The following is a 16288-nucleotide window of genomic DNA, read 5'->3' on the forward strand; positions in this document are numbered from 1 at the left end:
CCTGGATCAAAATCTTGAAGGAAGCAAGAGACCAAGCTACGTAGTTGTCTGGGGATAGAGTGTTAAGACAGGCACAGCCAGTGCAAAGGCCCTGAGGTAGAATGAGGCTGGGAGTGAGTGGAGGAAAAGGTCCTGGAAAATGAGACTCTGGAGGTAGGAGGAACGCTCAGCTGGTGCGGGACCTTCCACCAAGGCGGTGCAGGTGGTGCGGTTTCGGGAGAAAGCCTGTCCAAGGTGTCAGCACCTAAAGCTCCACCCAGTTCCTCTCTGCAGCCGGGCTGAACTACTCACCAAAATGTTCACGATTTTTAAAAATACATAAAAGGAGGGGCGCCTGGGTGGCTCAATTGGGCCTCCGACTTCGGCTCAGGTCATGATCTCAGGGTTCATGGGTTCGAGCCCCGCGTCGGGCTCTGTGCTGACGGCTCCGAGCCTGGAGCCTGCTTCGGATTCTGTGTGTCTCTCTTTCCGTCTCTGCCCCTCCCCCGCTGGAGCTCTGTCAGCCTCTCAAAACTAAACATTAAAAAAAATTAAAAAAACATAAATGAGTATCAAAGCACAAAAGCAGAAAAACATTAGCAAGAAGGGACGAATGGCACATCTGCTTGAACAGGCAAGACGAAGCCAGAGCACAACTCGGCCAACCCCGACCCCTGGCCCCCCTCCACCCCAGATCCCTCGGCTTCCTCACTCAGGCCCCGCCCCCACCGTCCCTCCCCGACCCCTTCTATCTCCCGCCCCTCCACAGGGCCCGCCCCCTTCCCTTCCGGCTAGGTCTGTTCCCGCCCCACCAGGCCCCGCCCCCACAGGCCCCGCCCTCTCCCTCTTCCGGCATGGTGTGTTTCCCCCCCCCCCCGCAGGCCCCGCCCTTCCTCCAGGCCCCGCTTTCTCTCCGCCCGGCCTCGTCGGTTCCCCGCCCCACCAGGCCCCGCCCCTCACAGGCCCCGCCCTCTCCCTCTTCCGGCATGGTGTGTTCCCCCCCCCGCCCCGCAGGCCCCGCCCTTCCTCCAGGCCCCGCCTTCTCTCCGCCCGGCCTCGTCGGTTCCCCGCCCCACCAGGCCCCGCCCCCACAGGCCCCGCCCTCTCCCTCTTCCGGCATGGTGTGTCCGCCCCCCCCCCCCCGCCCCGCAGGCCCCGCCCTTCCTCCAGGCCCCGCCTTCTCTCCGCCCGGCCTCGTCGGTTCCCCGCCCCACCAGGCCCCGCCCGGCCCCGCCCCTCCCCTCCGACCGCGGCATTCCCGCAGGAAGGCTCCCGCAGGCTGCGTGGGCCCGGGCGCGGCGCGGCCGGGCATGCGCAGAGCGCACGGGCGCGGTTGCCGTGGCAGCGCCGGCCCGAGGGGAGAGCGGCGGGAGGGCGCGGTGCGGAGCCGGCGACCGGCAGGCTGAGGCGGCGGCGCGTCCACCGAGAGCCCGCGGCGGCCGGAGGCGGCGCCGGGCAGGCCTGAGCGGCGGGGCGCGGCGCCCGGGCCCGTGGGGATGCGGGACCGGCTGCCGGACCTGACGGCGGTGAGCGGCGGGCGGGCGGCAGATAGCGGTTCGGGCTGGGCGCGGCGGGGCGGGGCGGGGCGGGGCGGGGCGCGGGGGGCTCCGGGTGGCCGGAGGTGGGGGCGGAGGGGAGAGTAGCGGGCGGGGGGCGCCGGGGTGGGCAGGACTCGCGGGGAAGGATGGGGCTGTTCGGGATGGGCGGAGGTGAGGGGGAAGAGCAGGGCAGGGGGGCGCCCGGGGTCGCGGCGCTGGCCCGCCCCGCCGCCGCCTCGTGGGTCGCTGTCTCCGCCGTGTCCACGACGCCCCCACAGCCGGGAGACAGGAACGCTTGTTGCCGTCGCTGACAGGCAGGGAAGCGGAGTTTTTGAGAGTGCAGTTTGCCCGGGGGTGGGGTGGGGGGGGCACGGAGCAGTGGCCGGGCCTCGAACCCCCTTTTCTGAGCCCCTCTCTGCTGCTTCCCCGGGCTGAAGTCGCCCCGTCACATCGCCCTGTCTGATCCTGATCCTTTGCACAGCACTCAGGACAACCAGAAACTGCTCGGCTCTGGTCGGTGCGGCCCTAGGGTGTGGATGTCAGCTCCCGGAGAGCAGGGGCCTGTCGCCTTGCCCGCTGTCCGATCGCTGGGGTCTTGCTCGGGACCCCGCACGTGGTGGGAGGGATGCACACGGTGCCCCCTGCCTGTGGGCGCCTCACAGCCCCGGGTGCTTGCGCTGAGCCGTGCCTGTGTTTGCCTTCCTTCCCACCCAGCACACCTGGCCGGTGGAGTGTGCGGTGCTCGGGGAGGAACCCAGCAAATTACCCTTCACTTGAGGGAGGGAGGGGCGTCCCCTTAGGCACGGGACGGATCTTTGATGCGCGGTGCCCAGTGCGGGAGAGGACAGCACCATGAATGACATGGCTGCGGCGACAGTCGAGTGGATGTTCATAGAATGTGGCTGAGTTGAGACATTTTAGGCCAACAGGTAATTACTACTTTTTTTTTTCCTTTAAAAACAGGACTGTTAATTAGTGCCGAGTGTGGATGTTTTGTTCTCCGGGACACAGATAAAGCCTCTGCCCTCTGCAGCCGGGCAGCCTCAGAACAAGGTGCTGGGTCCTCTGTCCTAAGGCCTCCGTTGCATGTAGTGAATTAGCTTCTTTGCTCCTAGAATGCGGCTGGTTCTATGGCATGCTTAGGAAAATGGAAGGAGTTGTCACGGAAATGGTTATCCGTGTTCCGTGGATCACGTGGGGAAGCCGGGTTCAAAAAGGCAATGGATTACCCTCCCTTGGAACCATCACCTTATGTTTTACTCTCCTTGCAAGAATGGTTCTTCGTAGTGATTTTTTTCTTCTTAATGGTCAGATGTTTTGACCTCCGCAGTTTGCAGATGAACATCTGTTAAACGTAGCAAGTTCCCGCTCTCTCGCCCTGCAGAATGCCTTTCTGTGCCAGGAGGAGCTCACGTATTTGTAAAGAGTTGCTGAGTGTATCCGAACAGGAGAACTGTAACTGTTGGCGGAAGGTCTCCAATTGTATGTAATACTGGGGGGTAGCTAAGAAAGGTCTGTCCCTAGAATATATATGTAGCTTTTCTGGGCCTGATTAGCAAAAAATAAATCAGGCGGTATTTACCACTCTAGCCTTATGTATCCTGCAGGGCCTCCTCCTGCAGCACGTGACCTGTTGGGATCTAGAATTTCAGAGCTAGAAGTGGCCTTCTCTAGTCCAACACCGTCCTGCTCGAGATAAAGACACTGAGCAATTATAGAACACATTTCTGGAAGTTTCTACTTCTGGAGTTGTCTGATCTTGGGCAAATTATTTTTGAAACTCTCAAAACCTCAATTTTCTCATTCTTAAGATGGGGATGATAATCTCTCTCTTGCTTACTCATAGACATGGTTGTGAAACATAAAATTATCTCCCGTGTGTGACACTGGCAGAAGGTGGGACAACTGCCATGTAATTGTGAGTGCTGTTCATATTTATTAGTTTTTTTTTTTAATGTTTTCACATAGTTATAAAAAGCAAACTACTATGTGGAGTAAAAAATATTAATTTGAAACTGAATTTGACACGTGTGTAACTTTTAATATTTAAAAAACTCCTCTGGAAATTGTCAGAAATAAAAGTTAGACTTTTTCTTTCCTTAAGGAAATGTATTCTTTCCAAGTAGTTCTTGGAGTAGTTGAATGTTCATAACCATGTTTCTAACCAGCTGGTGTTCTTTTCCTAGGTGAGCTTTAATTGGGTAGTTAAAATATCTCATCAACAGTGTCCAACCTGGCAAAATAGTTGTTATACCTTCAAAAAGTTTCCCTTTTTAGCTGTTGGTGCTTCTTCCCAAGAAGATTACCACTGATAACCATTTGGAAAAGACCTAAAAAGGAGTGTGTCCAGTACAATTTGCCAAATACAGGTGTAGCTCCTTCTAAGTAGTGATTCTCTTTTTGAGCAGCCAGTTCATTTGGGTGCAGGAAGTTTAAGTGACTTACCCAAGATCTCCTAGACTCTAAATCCGGAAAGAGTTGCTGATTTACCAAAAGCAGAACCACCAATCCAACAGACACGCCCCTGCGAGGTCCCGAGGAGGAGGTGTGCTAGATGCAGAGAGGCACAAAAATGACTTGGGTGCCCCTGTGGAGCAGATAGCCAGGGGGAGGGGAGGGGAGGGGAGGGGAGGGGAGGGGAGGGGAGGGAGCCAGCAGGGTGAAACACATTTCAGGATGTAAGTAAATGAAAATGGAATTTCTGTTCTAGGGGACGGTAACTCCAAATGCGTTTTGATTGCCTTTTTAAAAAAAGTTTGTGTGTGGGGCGCCTGGGTGGCTCAGTCGGTTGAGCGTCCGACTTCGGCTCGGGTCACGATCTCACGGTCCGTGAGTTCGAGCCCCGCGTCGGGCTCTGGGCTGATGGCTCGGAGCCTGGAGCCTGTTTCCGATTCTGTGTCTCCCTCTCTCTCTGCCCCTGCCCCGTTCATGCTCTGTCTCTCTCTGTCTCAAAAATAAATAAATGTTAAAAAAAAAATTAAATAAAAAAAAAGTTTGTGTGTATGCAAATGGGTGTATTATAGTTAAGAATAGAGAAACTACGATTTCAACTGTGGGCATTGTTTAAAGGAAAATAAACACATGGCAGTTGTGTGCATTCATTAGTAGACCCGAGAGATGAGAAAATTAGTATTTTTAATCCCTGGATTCAGAGAGATGAATTGCAGGTGCAATTTTTACTTTATTTTTACTTTGAGAGCAAGTGCACATGTGAGTGGGAGAGGGGGAGGGGAGGGTTCTTAAGTAGGCTCCAGCGTGGAGCCCACTGTGGGGCTTGATCCTGTGACCCTGGGATCATGACCTGAGCTGAAATCAGGAGTCAGGTGCCCAACCAACTGAGCCACCCAGGTGCTCCTTTCTTAAATTTATTTTATATTTTATTTTATTTTATTTTATTTTATTTTATTTTATTTTATTTTATTTTATTTTATTTTTTGGAGAGAGAGGGAGAGAGAGACAAATACAGGTTTTTAAAAGGCAGGAAAAACAACCTAGATATTTTAAAAGTCCTTTGTTTATTTATTTTTAATGTTTGTTTATTTTTGAGAGAGAGAGATTGACAAAGCATGAGCAGGAGAGGGCAGAGACAGGAGATACAGAATCCCAAGCAGGCCCCAGGCTCTGAGCTGTCAGCACAGAGCCCGACACGAGGCTCGAACTCACAAACTGCGAGATCATGACCTGAGCTGAAGTCAGACGCTCAACCGACGGAGCCCCCTGGGCGCCCCTAAAAGTTGTTTTGTGACAGCTCAGACTGCACATGTCCAAAGCATTATATAGTAAAGGTTCAAATTCCCATTTATAATATAAGGCATTTTTTCCCTAAGTACTTCACTTAAAATGATAACAATTTTATAGCATAATTTCCTAGATGTGTATGTTTGTATTTTAAACTTTTATGTTTTTTTCAGTCTTGCTGCCTTTTTTTCAAATGTTTATTTTGAGAGAGAGCGAGAGAGCACGCATGAGAGTGGGGGAGGGACAGAGAGAGGGGGAGAGAGAGTTCCAAGCAGGCTCCATGCCACTGGCACAGGGTCCCACGGGGGCTCGATTTCACGGTTCACGAGATCGTGACTTGAGCCAAGATCAAGAGTTGGATGCTCAACCAAGCCACCCAGCGTTCCCAATCCTGTCAGTTTTTAAAAAAAAAAAATGTTTGGGGCGCCTGGGTGGCTCAGTCGGTTAAGCGGCCGACTTGGGCTCAGGTCATGATCTCACGGTCCGTGAGTTCGAGCCCCGCGTCGGGCTCTGTGCTGACAGCTCGGAGCCTGGAGCCTGTTTCAGATTCTGTGTCTCCCTCTCTCTGACCCTCCCCCATTCATGCTCTGTCTCTCTCTGTCTCAAAAATAAATAAACGTTAAAAAAAAAATTAAAAAAAAAAAGGAAGAAAACTATAAAAAAAAAATAAATAAAAAATAAAAATAAATAAATAAAAATAAATGTTTATTTTTGAGAAAGAGAGGTCATGTGAACTGGGAGGGGCAGAGAGAGAGAGAGAGAGAGACAGAGAACCCCAAGCAGGCTCTGAGCTGTCAGCACAGAGCCTGACATGGGTTGGAACCCAGGAACCATGAGATCATGACCTGAGCCAAAGTTGAACACTTAACCCACTGAGCCCCACAGGTGCCCCCCAGATTAATACTTCTTGTTTGTAACTTCCAGTCTGTTGTGAATTTAGGGAAGAGAAAACCTAAGAGAACCAGTTCCTGAAAAACCAGTACATAAAAATGGGTTTCCTCTTCAGCGTGCACTTCCCACGGGCCGCCTTAGTCCCGTCATCAGGGGCCGCCTGTGGTTCCCATGGTGGCCTTTGCACCTGCTGCCCCGCCCGGATCCCCCTTCTTGGCCTGCGTCACACCTTCATTTGGTCTCAGTGCAGGCATCACCCCTGGGAAGTCTTCCTGTCCTCTCCCCTCTTGTGTCCCCAGAGGTGGCCGTCTTCCGTCTCTGAGCACCAGTGGGTCCTGTTTCCTCGCAGGCGTCACCCTTTCCGGGGCAGGGCTTGTGCACTCTGGTGCCTCAGTAGTTCCCTCCGGGCACCTGCCGGCTGTTGGGAAGATCCCAGGGTGAGGAATATGTAGGTGACCGTGGAACCTGTGGTCCTGAGGCTCTTTCTGTTGCCGGGGACACAAATCCATTAGCTACAGCAGAGAAGAGAAGGACAGCTATCTATTTTTTTAAATGTTTATTTTGAGAGAGAGACGGAGTGAGCAGGGGAGGGGCAGAGAGAGAGGGAGACTCAGACTCTGAAGCAGGTCCGGGCTTCGAGCTGTCAGCACAGAGCCCGACGCAGGGCTCGAACCCACGACCCGTGAGATCATGACCTGAGCCGAAGTCGGACATGTAACAGACTGAGCCGCTCGGGCGCCCGGAGAGAGGGACGGTTATTATAAAGAAGGGGGGTGCCTCAGAACCAGAGGGCAGAATGTGCCTCGGGACCCCCTGGGGAGCGGAGCCAGGGACCGGCAGGCAGCTCACACCTGCACCCGGTCACGCCTGCTTTGTCATGTGCCCTGTGCTTCTGGTGTCCTCTCTGTCCTTCCGTGCGTGCTCCCTCCGCCCTCCCCCTCGGGCTCCTGCCCCTTCTCTTCAGTTGCTCAGCTGACCCCGCTGTCACAGCCTGGCGTGCGAGCCCTGAGCGGACAGTGTCCTCGTGGCCCGGAAACTCAGGTGGAGGGTGGACAGGGGTCAGCCGAGGACACCCCTGCTCTGAAGGAAATCAAGCAGGGTGCGAGGCCGTGGGTGGGCTCCTGAGGACGGGCGACCAGGGGAGGGTGTGTGAGCTGAGACTGGAATGAGCCGGAGCCACCAGCGGGGTCGCACAAGCGGGCCCACCTCCCGGGTGGAGAAGGGCTGGTTTGGTTGGCGGCGAGGGAGCGTCCCAGACAAGGGGAGACCCTTGAACATGGCATGCGAGGAAAAGGGTCAGATAGCAGAAGCATCTGCACGGTACAGTTCTGTTTATGTAAAGCCTAAGTACCTGTCAGAGGTATTTGTGTGACGTTAATAGTGGAGACACGTAGGTAGCAAAAAGGGAAAACCATGAAGCAATGTGACGTTCTACCACAGGGCGTTGAAGTCTGATAGTATGAGTGTGAGAAAGGCCTGTTACGCTCAGCTCCAGAATTACAAACCGGCCAACAGACGGCTTTTACCCGTAATCACAGCTTCTTTTCTTTGACTCAAGGGATTTAAGTTTGAGAAAGAAGTTATGTATTCTAGCAGCCAAGGGACAAGTGCTGTAGATATTTCAAGAAAATGTACTTTGTCTGCCCTCACTTTCGATCTGTGTGTGTGGAGAAAGAAGCCAGCGTTTCATCAGTTTGGATTCTCCCGATTTGTGATAACCCAGCTTCCGTCGAAGTCTCAACAGTGAGCGTTCCCGTGACAAGTTATTCACGGCTGTTAAACGGTCCCCAGACGTGCAAGCTCCTTGCTCTCTGCTCCTGACGATAGTTGGCACAGAGGGAGAATTTTATTTTTAATGTAACCCTGCATTTAAGGAGACTTCTTTTGAAATGTAACAGGAACGGAAATGTTGGTATTTGAATGTTTGTCTTGCAATTTGACACTTTGGAAGTCGAGCCCGTCATATCGAAGACTCCTACTGCCTCCGGTAAAGGCTTTGCCACAAATTGTAGCGACCGTCACCCGGCGGCTCGTACGCGGTCCGTTCACCGCCCAACTGGAGGGATGAACGCGGGCGCGTGCAGATGGGGCCGTGATGCCGCTTTAATGAAACAGCAGTGTTTCGGTTGTCACTTTCTTTGTTCTTTTTTACGAATGGAACTGCTAAGACGGCATTAGGCAGCCTGTGTCCTCTTACCGCGAGTTTTGAGAACTCTAGTTAGAAGTTAGAAATAGAAGTAAAGGGTTCAAAACGAGGCTAAAGGAAGAGGACGGAGAACGCGTTCCTGGTCCTCTGGCTCCCTCGAGGGCTGCAGGTGGAGACGGGTCCCCCGCCCGCAGGGGTGGCCGGGAATGAAGAGCACGCAGGTGCGCGGGGTGCCTCGCGGTGGCCCGTGCACTGCCGCGTGGGGTGTGCTCAGCGCGCAGCGTGGACAGGTGGCGGTGAGATGCGCCTTCCTCGGGCGTCAGGCTGGAAGCCTCTCCCTGAGCGCCGAGGTGCATAGCGGTATCTCTGCCCCGTGGGAGGTGAAAGTTCCCTCGAGTTTTCTGCAGAATGGAACACACGGTGGCGTCTTCTGCGTGGGATTCGCCTCGGGATGGCCAAGTACCTCGGGGTGGGGAGGGGGGAGGCGCACAGGTGAAGCAAGACGGCTGCGGGTGGATGGCCGCCGAGCCGTGTGATGGGCACATCGAGGGCTCACGGTAGGTTTCCTTATGCTTTTGTGTGTGTTTGCGGTTTTCATAACAAAAAGCAAAGCGGAATCCGGGCATCTGTGAGTCTAGAATTGCTCTCAGAGCAGTGAGATGTGAGCGGCCCTGTGAGAGTGACGTGGGGGCAGGTAGAGGTGTTTCGCACCCGCCTGTACTCGGCACCACGGGTGGAACAGCCAGCTGCAACTCCTAAATCAAGTTCGTGACGGTCCTCGCAGGCCAGCTACTTAGGTGATGCTATTTCGCGCCGATGTTCCTGGCCTCGAGCCGGACAAGACAGCCGGTCCCTTTTGAGACCCCACAGCTGAGAAGGCAAGACAATGAGACAAATAGTCACCAGGGAGTAGAGAGACACAGGGCCAAGTCCAGAGGAGTGGGGTATGGAATACACTTTCTCAAAGGCAAGGGGTGAGGCTGTCGCAGGGAGTCGGGAAGAGAGCCTGGTGGCCGGGCTTTGTCTGGCGTGGCGGCCGGGAGGGAAGCCCCCCTCCTCTGAGGGGTGGATGGTGAGATTTGTTTTTAACTTATTCATTTTATTTTGAGAGCGGGGGAGGGGCAGAGGGAGAGAGAGAGAACCCCAAGCAGGCTCCACACTCAGTGCAGAGCCCGACATGGGCTGCATCCCACGAACCGTGAGATCGTGACCTGAGCTGAGACCCAGAGTCAGACGCTGAACCGAACGAGCCCCCCAGGCCCCCTGGATGGTGAATTTTTAAGAGCAAGGGTGTCTGGAACCAAATCGACGGGGCAGTCCCTCTGCCCTCAGTGCCTTGACCCCTTCCTGGCGGGACGGGCCCGTTGCCCGGGTGCCGCAAGCTGGAGGTAAAGGGTCAGCACGGTGGGATTGTCGGTGGCCAGCTCTGTGGAGTCAGACAGACCCGAATCCGCAGAGCGGCCCTGTGGCTTCTGAGGACTCGGGCCCGAGTCCCTGAGCCACGCGGTCTGTGCTCCGGTGTGTGACGTGACGTGCTGACGCGGGCCGTGGGTGCCTCCCGCAGCCCCCGGTGCACCTGCCCTCCGTCCCGCTGGCAGCCTGCCTCTCCCTCAGGAGGGGAGGGGCCCGGAGGAGTGAGAGCTGTCTGTGGCTCCCCGAACGTTCCTTTCGGCGGCTTGCCGGCTGATGGCCGCTGGAAGTGCAGCTTTGCTCACAACCGCGACCGGCTGGGATTCTGAAGCCTTTGTGGGTTTACGCGCCCCTGTGACACCAAGGCCCTCGGGTCACACGGGTCACAGGCTCAGGGCCTGCCGGTGAGCAGGCCAGAACAGTCCTGCTGACAGTAATGGGGAGTCGAGTTGCTCGCTGAGCACGGTTGGTTAGAGCTGGCTTCTCCCAGCTCTGGGGGCCACAGGTGGCAGGTGGAGGCGTGGCGGCCGTGCTCCCTGGGCACCCGGGGCTCCCCCTTGCCCTCGCAGCTGCTGGTGGGGCTGCTCGTCCTCGGGCACACCCTGGTCACACGGCCGTCTCCCTCGGGTGGCTGTCGTTTTTCCTCACACGGACACGAGTCACGTGGGGTGAAGGGCCCACCCTGCCGCAGCATGACCTCGTGGCAACTAATTACCCCACGCGGACCCCTGTTCCCAATATGGTTCACGTGCTGAGGCCCTGGGGCCGGGCCTTCAACGTCTGTGTTTCTGGGGACACAGCTCAATCCGTAGTTCTTGTCCTGTTAACGCGGCACAAACACAACACTCTCAGCGCGGTCACCCCGGGCGTCTTTCTCAACAACTGGTGTCGTGTGAGAGCAGGGTGGTGGCTGTGTCCCACTCGGGACACGGCTGGGGGCCCCAGCCGGAGTCAGGGTTGAGTGAGCCCACGCCTGTCTGCAGGGCGCCGCCCGGTGAGCGCCCTCCCCCCACCCCGTGCTGCTTCCCACAGCCCCGCTGTGGCTCGGGCTCCCACTGGCACCACGTGTCTTGCCTCCCTCCCTGGAAAATGGTTCTTCACGCACTGGAATGTGTCAGAATGCAACAGCGTTCAGCGTTCTGGAGTGTTCTAGCATGTTCTAGAATGCCCCACTCTGACCTGAGTCAGAGACCCAGGCTTCTGGAGATTCTGATGCAACTGGAGTTTGAGAAGTGCCCTGGAATGTTCTTTGATGGGATTTAAACGTCCAGAACCTGACTGCCGGTACAGCCTCGCTGGGGCTCCTCCTGGCGGTCGGGACAGCCGCCTCTCTCCTCTGTGTCGCTCCCCGGGTCTTCTGTGCTAAGGGTTTCCTCATTAGAAGCGATTATTATTCGTGGGCGCCACTGGGGGTTGTTCAGAGGAACACGGGGGATGCCAGCTGAGACGAGTGCAAGGTGCTTGAAAGGTACGTGCTTTAGAAAAGTTAACCGGCAGTGTCCGTGTTCTTAATCTTCGTAGAAAATATGCAGTGTAAGGGCTTTGCTGCTCGGAGATAAAACTTGCTGTGTCATGTTGGCTTACGTGGGCCAACGAACGGGTCCGCGTTGCTGAGTTCTGAGAAGTCCGGCCATTGTTTCCAGGAAGCAGCCACGCCACCTCCGGGGCCCCCGCCCCTCCCCCTGCCGTGGTCTCTTCCGTGGACAAGCGATGTCGTCGTGGACGGTTGTCGCGGACAGTGCCGGCCTGTTACGGTTCATGCTCCTCTCTCTCAGTTCACCGTTTGTGGCCACATAGACGTTTCTGAGATCTGAATTCTCCTTTTTATATCTTCCGTTTTAGTGCAGAAAGAATGATGATGGGGACACAAGTGTTGTCGTTGAAAAGGACCATTTCATGGATGATTTCTTCCATCAGGTAAGAGCCACTGAAGGAAGCCCAGCCAGACTGTCTCCAAACACAGTTAACATACCTGAGTGTTTGTCTTATTTGAAATAATACTAAAAGTAATATTACGAAGAGTTGCTGTGTGAATTACATTCAAGTTCTCTAGAATTTTTAGTGCCCTTAAAATACTTGGTGGTGTGGAGCCATTGTTCTGGGAAGTGCACTTGGGGAGGGGACGGGGCAGTGCTGGTTTGACCCCGGTCCCCTCCCAGGAGGAGCTTGGCGTCCCAGGGCTGGGTGGCGCCTGGCCGGGGCTTCCTCTCCTGACGTGATGCTGATGTGGTGGGTAGAGAGCACCCCTCCCGGGACAGGCTCCTCCCAGACCCTGCCACCCTCAGAGTCTCACCCTGGGAGCAGTGGTCGCCAAGCGAAGGGCCACCCGATCCTTTCCAGAGGGAGTCGTGGTGGCGGTGGTGCCCTCTGCCGATGGCGCCGGGTCAGGAGTGCCCAGCACGCACGCGACGACACTCCTCGTCCTTTTCCTCCACAGGGTCCCCACACGGTGACCTCGGGCATCAAAGAGCTCATACTGTGTCTTTTCTAAAACCACTGAACGAATCTTAAATTCCTCTGCTGGAAAGTCTTAGACGTAAGCAGGTATATCACTGTGGGAAAGCCACTCTGTCACCCATCAGCCTGGCGTTTCCCTGAGGTGTCCACCCTGGAGCCACGTCCCTTGGATCTGACCTTGTACCGCGTCCCCTGTCCCGGGCTGGCCGCAAGGCCTTCCCCCTCCCTCTTAGCACCCCAGGGCTGCTGTTGGGGTATCCCGTGCGTAAAGGCTTAAACCTAAGTAATAGTTGACCAAATTTTGCGTGAATTCAAATTTTTGAAACTGAGTCACAGAACAAATAATTTGACTTTGTTAAACATGAAGAAACGTGTGCGTTATCTTTTTTGAATGATAAAAACTTCATTTGCAGGGTTTATTTTGGTTACACTGAATCTAGTCTAATAGTTTCAGTGGACTCTTAAAATTGTTTATGTTTATTTTTGAGAGACAGAGACAGGGCGTGAGCAGGGAAGGGGGAGAGAGAGAGGGAGACACAGAATCCGAAGCAGGCTCCAGGCTCTGAGGTGTCAGTACAGAGCCCGACGGGGGGCTCGAACTCACGAACTGTGAGATCATGACCTGAGCCAAAGTCGGATGGTCAACCGACTGAGCCACCCGGGCGCCCCAAGTTTCAATGGACTCTTAAATCTAGGGACAGTCTAAACTGGCCTATCAGTGTGCAGATTTGAAAAAAAAGTAATATGTTAATAAAAACATATTAAAAGTTATCAGTTATCAGAATTCACTGAATATCTAGTATAAGCCTAGTCACTGGGTTTACGTATTTATTATATTAGTTCCTAATCTTATCTAGTGGAAAAATATGAAATTAAGTTATTTGATACAGGGACTTACTTTAAGGCCCAAAGAAGTTAAGATACTGAATTTCCTTGTTTCACTTTGGAAATGAGATTGTTTTTAATTGTCTTGAGCTTACCTACCCACTTTGTGAAATTATTTTTCTATTTTTACCCCCTTTATCTGGATGCTTAACTCTTCCAGAATTCCATTCTTTGTAAAAATGTATTTATTGTCAAGACCCACCTGGCATTAAATGGTGTTGTCACCTCCGGTGGAAGAATTGTGTACAGTAGGTCATTGAATGCCACTCCCCGTGTTTCTGGTCACCACACGGGTCCGGGTCCGTGTCGGCTGTAGGTGCCCCAGAGGCGTGGGAACGGGACTCCCGCTGGGAGGCTTGGCAGCATTGGGGTTCAACCGAAGTTCAAGTTTTCACTGGTTAGAGAGTCGTCGTATTTACAGTTAAGTCTCGTGGAAGGATTTCTTAGTTAGACAACAGGTGATGTTGTTAATACAAACTGGTTTTTTGAAAATGGCCTTTGTATCTTAAATATCACGTGGAATGCTGTAAAAGATAGAATTTTGCACGTGGCCAGTGTTTAGTAAAGGACTCTGGAGAGTGTTCTTCGGGTGGCCAGGAAAGGTCCCCCTGGTGACGATGACTCGTAAGGGACAGAAAGAGACTCTGTGTGGTGTCAGGGGGAGCTGTCAGACCACCCTGCCCGCTGGCACCTGCACCGTGTGGGAGCGACAGTCCCCGCGTCGCGTCGGCCCCGAGGCCCTGGGCACCAGGGGGTGTGAACGCAGACTCCGCAGGTGTGCAGGCGGTGCCTTGGCCTCGGGTGACGGTTGTGCCCTGGTGCGTTTGCTTCGGCTGAGACAGGAGCCCGTGCACCGAGGCCAGAGTGTCCCTGCTGGTGTTGAAATAGCAAACGTGTAAGGGAATCGGTTTTTAGTTGGTGTGTCATTTTTACACGGTCAGTAAACTTAAGCTGTGAGTGTGAGAAGTATACACGGTCCTACAGGAGTTGCGTCGGTGGGGGTAGCCCCCGGCCCGACGGAGTAGCACTTCACCCTTCGGGGAGGGCGGGATTCTGTGTTCCACACCCCTCCGGCACGTGCATTTTCAAAGTGTGCTTCGGAGTTCGGACCGGGGTCCCGGGGGCCAAGACCCTTTCAAGGAGTCCAGGCGGTCAAGACCACGTTCATGGTGATCCTAAGATACTTGTCTTTTCCCCTCCTCCCCTCGCGAGTACGTGCGTGCAGTTAGTCTCCGACCACCGCTCTCACAAATCGCCACCGCCCCAGCGGCTTGACCGACACGCTTCCGCTCTCTCCCGGTCCAGACGTCAGGAGTCTGAAGTGAGTGTGCAGCGCTCACACCCGCGTGCCGGCACGGCTGGCTCCTTGTGGACGCGCCACGGAAGCAGCCATTCCCTGGCCTTTCCAGCGACTGGCGCTGAAGGCACATGGCTCCAGCCTCCGCTTCTGTTTTCTCACCCCCGGCTTCTAAATCTAACCCTCTCGTCCCCTTTTTGTAAGGACACTTGTGATTACTTCAGAGCAACTCAGGTAACCAGGGTAGTTTTCCCGTGTCAGGACTCAGCCCCATCTGCGAAGTCCTCTTGCCCTATGTGGGAGCACTCACCGGACTAGGATGTGGACATCTACCACAACGTGGAAGGATTTTGTAATGATTGTTTTAAGAAGGACCAATCAGCACTTAAGCTGTGTCCCCAGTCTGGTAATTCTAGATACATGGATCTGTTTGGATGAACCTTGCTGACGAGTACATTACGGTTTGAAACAAGTGTTCAATAGTGTAGATCATTGGGTAAAAACAATGACTAGGAAGCCTTGGCCTCGTCTACGGTAAACACCTCCCCACATGGGTATTACTGCTGGCATGCCCTTTTTTTTTTTTTTTGAAGATTTTTAATGTTTATTTTTGAGAGAGAGAGCGTGAGCAGGGGCGGGGCAGAGACAGAGGGAGACACAGACTCCGAAGCAGGCTCCAGGCTCTGAGCTGTCAGCACAGAGCCCGACGCGGGGCTCAGACTCATGAACCTCGAGACCGTGACCTGAGCTGAAGTCGGTCTCTGAACCACCTGAGCCCCCAGGCGCCCTGCCCTGTTCCCGGCTGACTGCACAAAGAGCTGCAGGCGGCCTCGTGCTTCCCGGTGACGTCATCTGCGGCAACACGTGGGTCTTGACTGTAAAGGTTTGTACAACCTAGTGGGTTTTGTTGCTGAGCGTTGACACCGCCTTAGCCACGGCAGTATGGACCTTCACACAGTACGTTTTTCTTTGTCTTCAAAGTAAGTAATTCCCAGTGTGAGAATGGTAAAAGGCTGTTATTTCTTTATGTGGTGATTACTCATTCACTTCCCTCCTTTATCCTTCCCTTTTCGGGAACGGCAGGTGGCAGCAGATTCGGATGTGCGCAATAATGATGACTTTCTGTCTGTCCTAGGTTGAGGAGATCAGGACCAGTATAGCTAAAATAGCTCAATATGTTGAAGAAGTAAAGAAAAACCACAGCATCATTCTTTCTGCACCAAACCCAGAAGGAAGTAAGTTGCTGGCTTTGAAAAGAAGTGCGTCTGTCTGTGTGTCTGTCTCTGTGCCTCTTTCTTGCTGCCTTCGAAACAGGCCTGGGCCCTGGCGGCACCTGCCGGAGGTCAGGCTGGGAGCTCGTAAACACACTGGAACCGAGCAGGCCACACCCCGTCCTGACGCAGTGGTGGCTTTGTACGACCACCGCTGTGTCCTGTCCAGAAGAATACGCAGGAGGGGCTTTGCCGAGCTGCGGGGCCGTATCAGTGATGGGACCTCAGATTCGTACTTTCTGCGTCCCTAGTTAAACAGGAGTGGCGGGATTTTGTGTTGAGACGAAAGTTAACAAGAGATTGATTAGGGGGCTCCTGGGGGGCTCAGTCGGTTAAGCGTCCGACTTCGTTTCAGGAGCCTGGATCCTGCTCCGGATTCTGTGTCTCCTTCTCTCTCTGCTCATGCTCTGTCTCTCTCTGTCTCAAAACTAAATAAAACATTAAAAAAAAAAAAAGAGATTGATTAGGAAAACAGCATTTGTTAGGGCAGGTTTACAGGTGGCTTGAAGAAGAAAGGCTTTTGCACGCCATGTGCTGTCCTGGGTGTCTGCTAAGGACAGCATGTGAGAAACGGTTTTAGATTAGCCCAAAGTCGGGGCCTTGGTAGTCATAAGGGAGTGTTGCCTCGACCTGGAGAGGTAAGTTTTGGAAACTTTAGGGGTGAGATGGCTCTGGA

At 54.2% G+C, this 16288-nt stretch overlaps 1 protein-coding gene across 3 annotated transcripts in view; it reads left to right on the plus strand.

Moving 5' to 3' along the window:
- Positions 1–1402: 1402 nt before the first annotated feature.
- The window catches only part of STX2 (syntaxin 2), a 36360-nt gene continuing 21474 nt past the window's right edge, over positions 1403–16288 (plus strand). The window contains exons 1-3 of one of the 3 annotated variants that reach the window (XM_042909714.1): positions 1403–1505; positions 11545–11619; positions 15477–15576. In XM_042909714.1, coding sequence (XP_042765648.1) covers positions 1476–1505; positions 11545–11619; positions 15477–15576 — 205 coding nt within the window. In that variant the 5' untranslated portion in view covers positions 1403–1475. Of the gene's footprint in view, positions 1506–10922; positions 11171–11544; positions 11620–15476; positions 15577–16288 lie in introns of those variants that run through there. The other 2 variants (XM_042909713.1, XM_042909715.1) reach the window with 2 other exon arrangements.

This window comes from Panthera leo, chromosome D3 (assembly GCF_018350215.1).
Source record: "Panthera leo isolate Ple1 chromosome D3, P.leo_Ple1_pat1.1, whole genome shotgun sequence".
NCBI lineage: Eukaryota > Metazoa > Chordata > Mammalia > Carnivora > Felidae > Panthera > Panthera leo.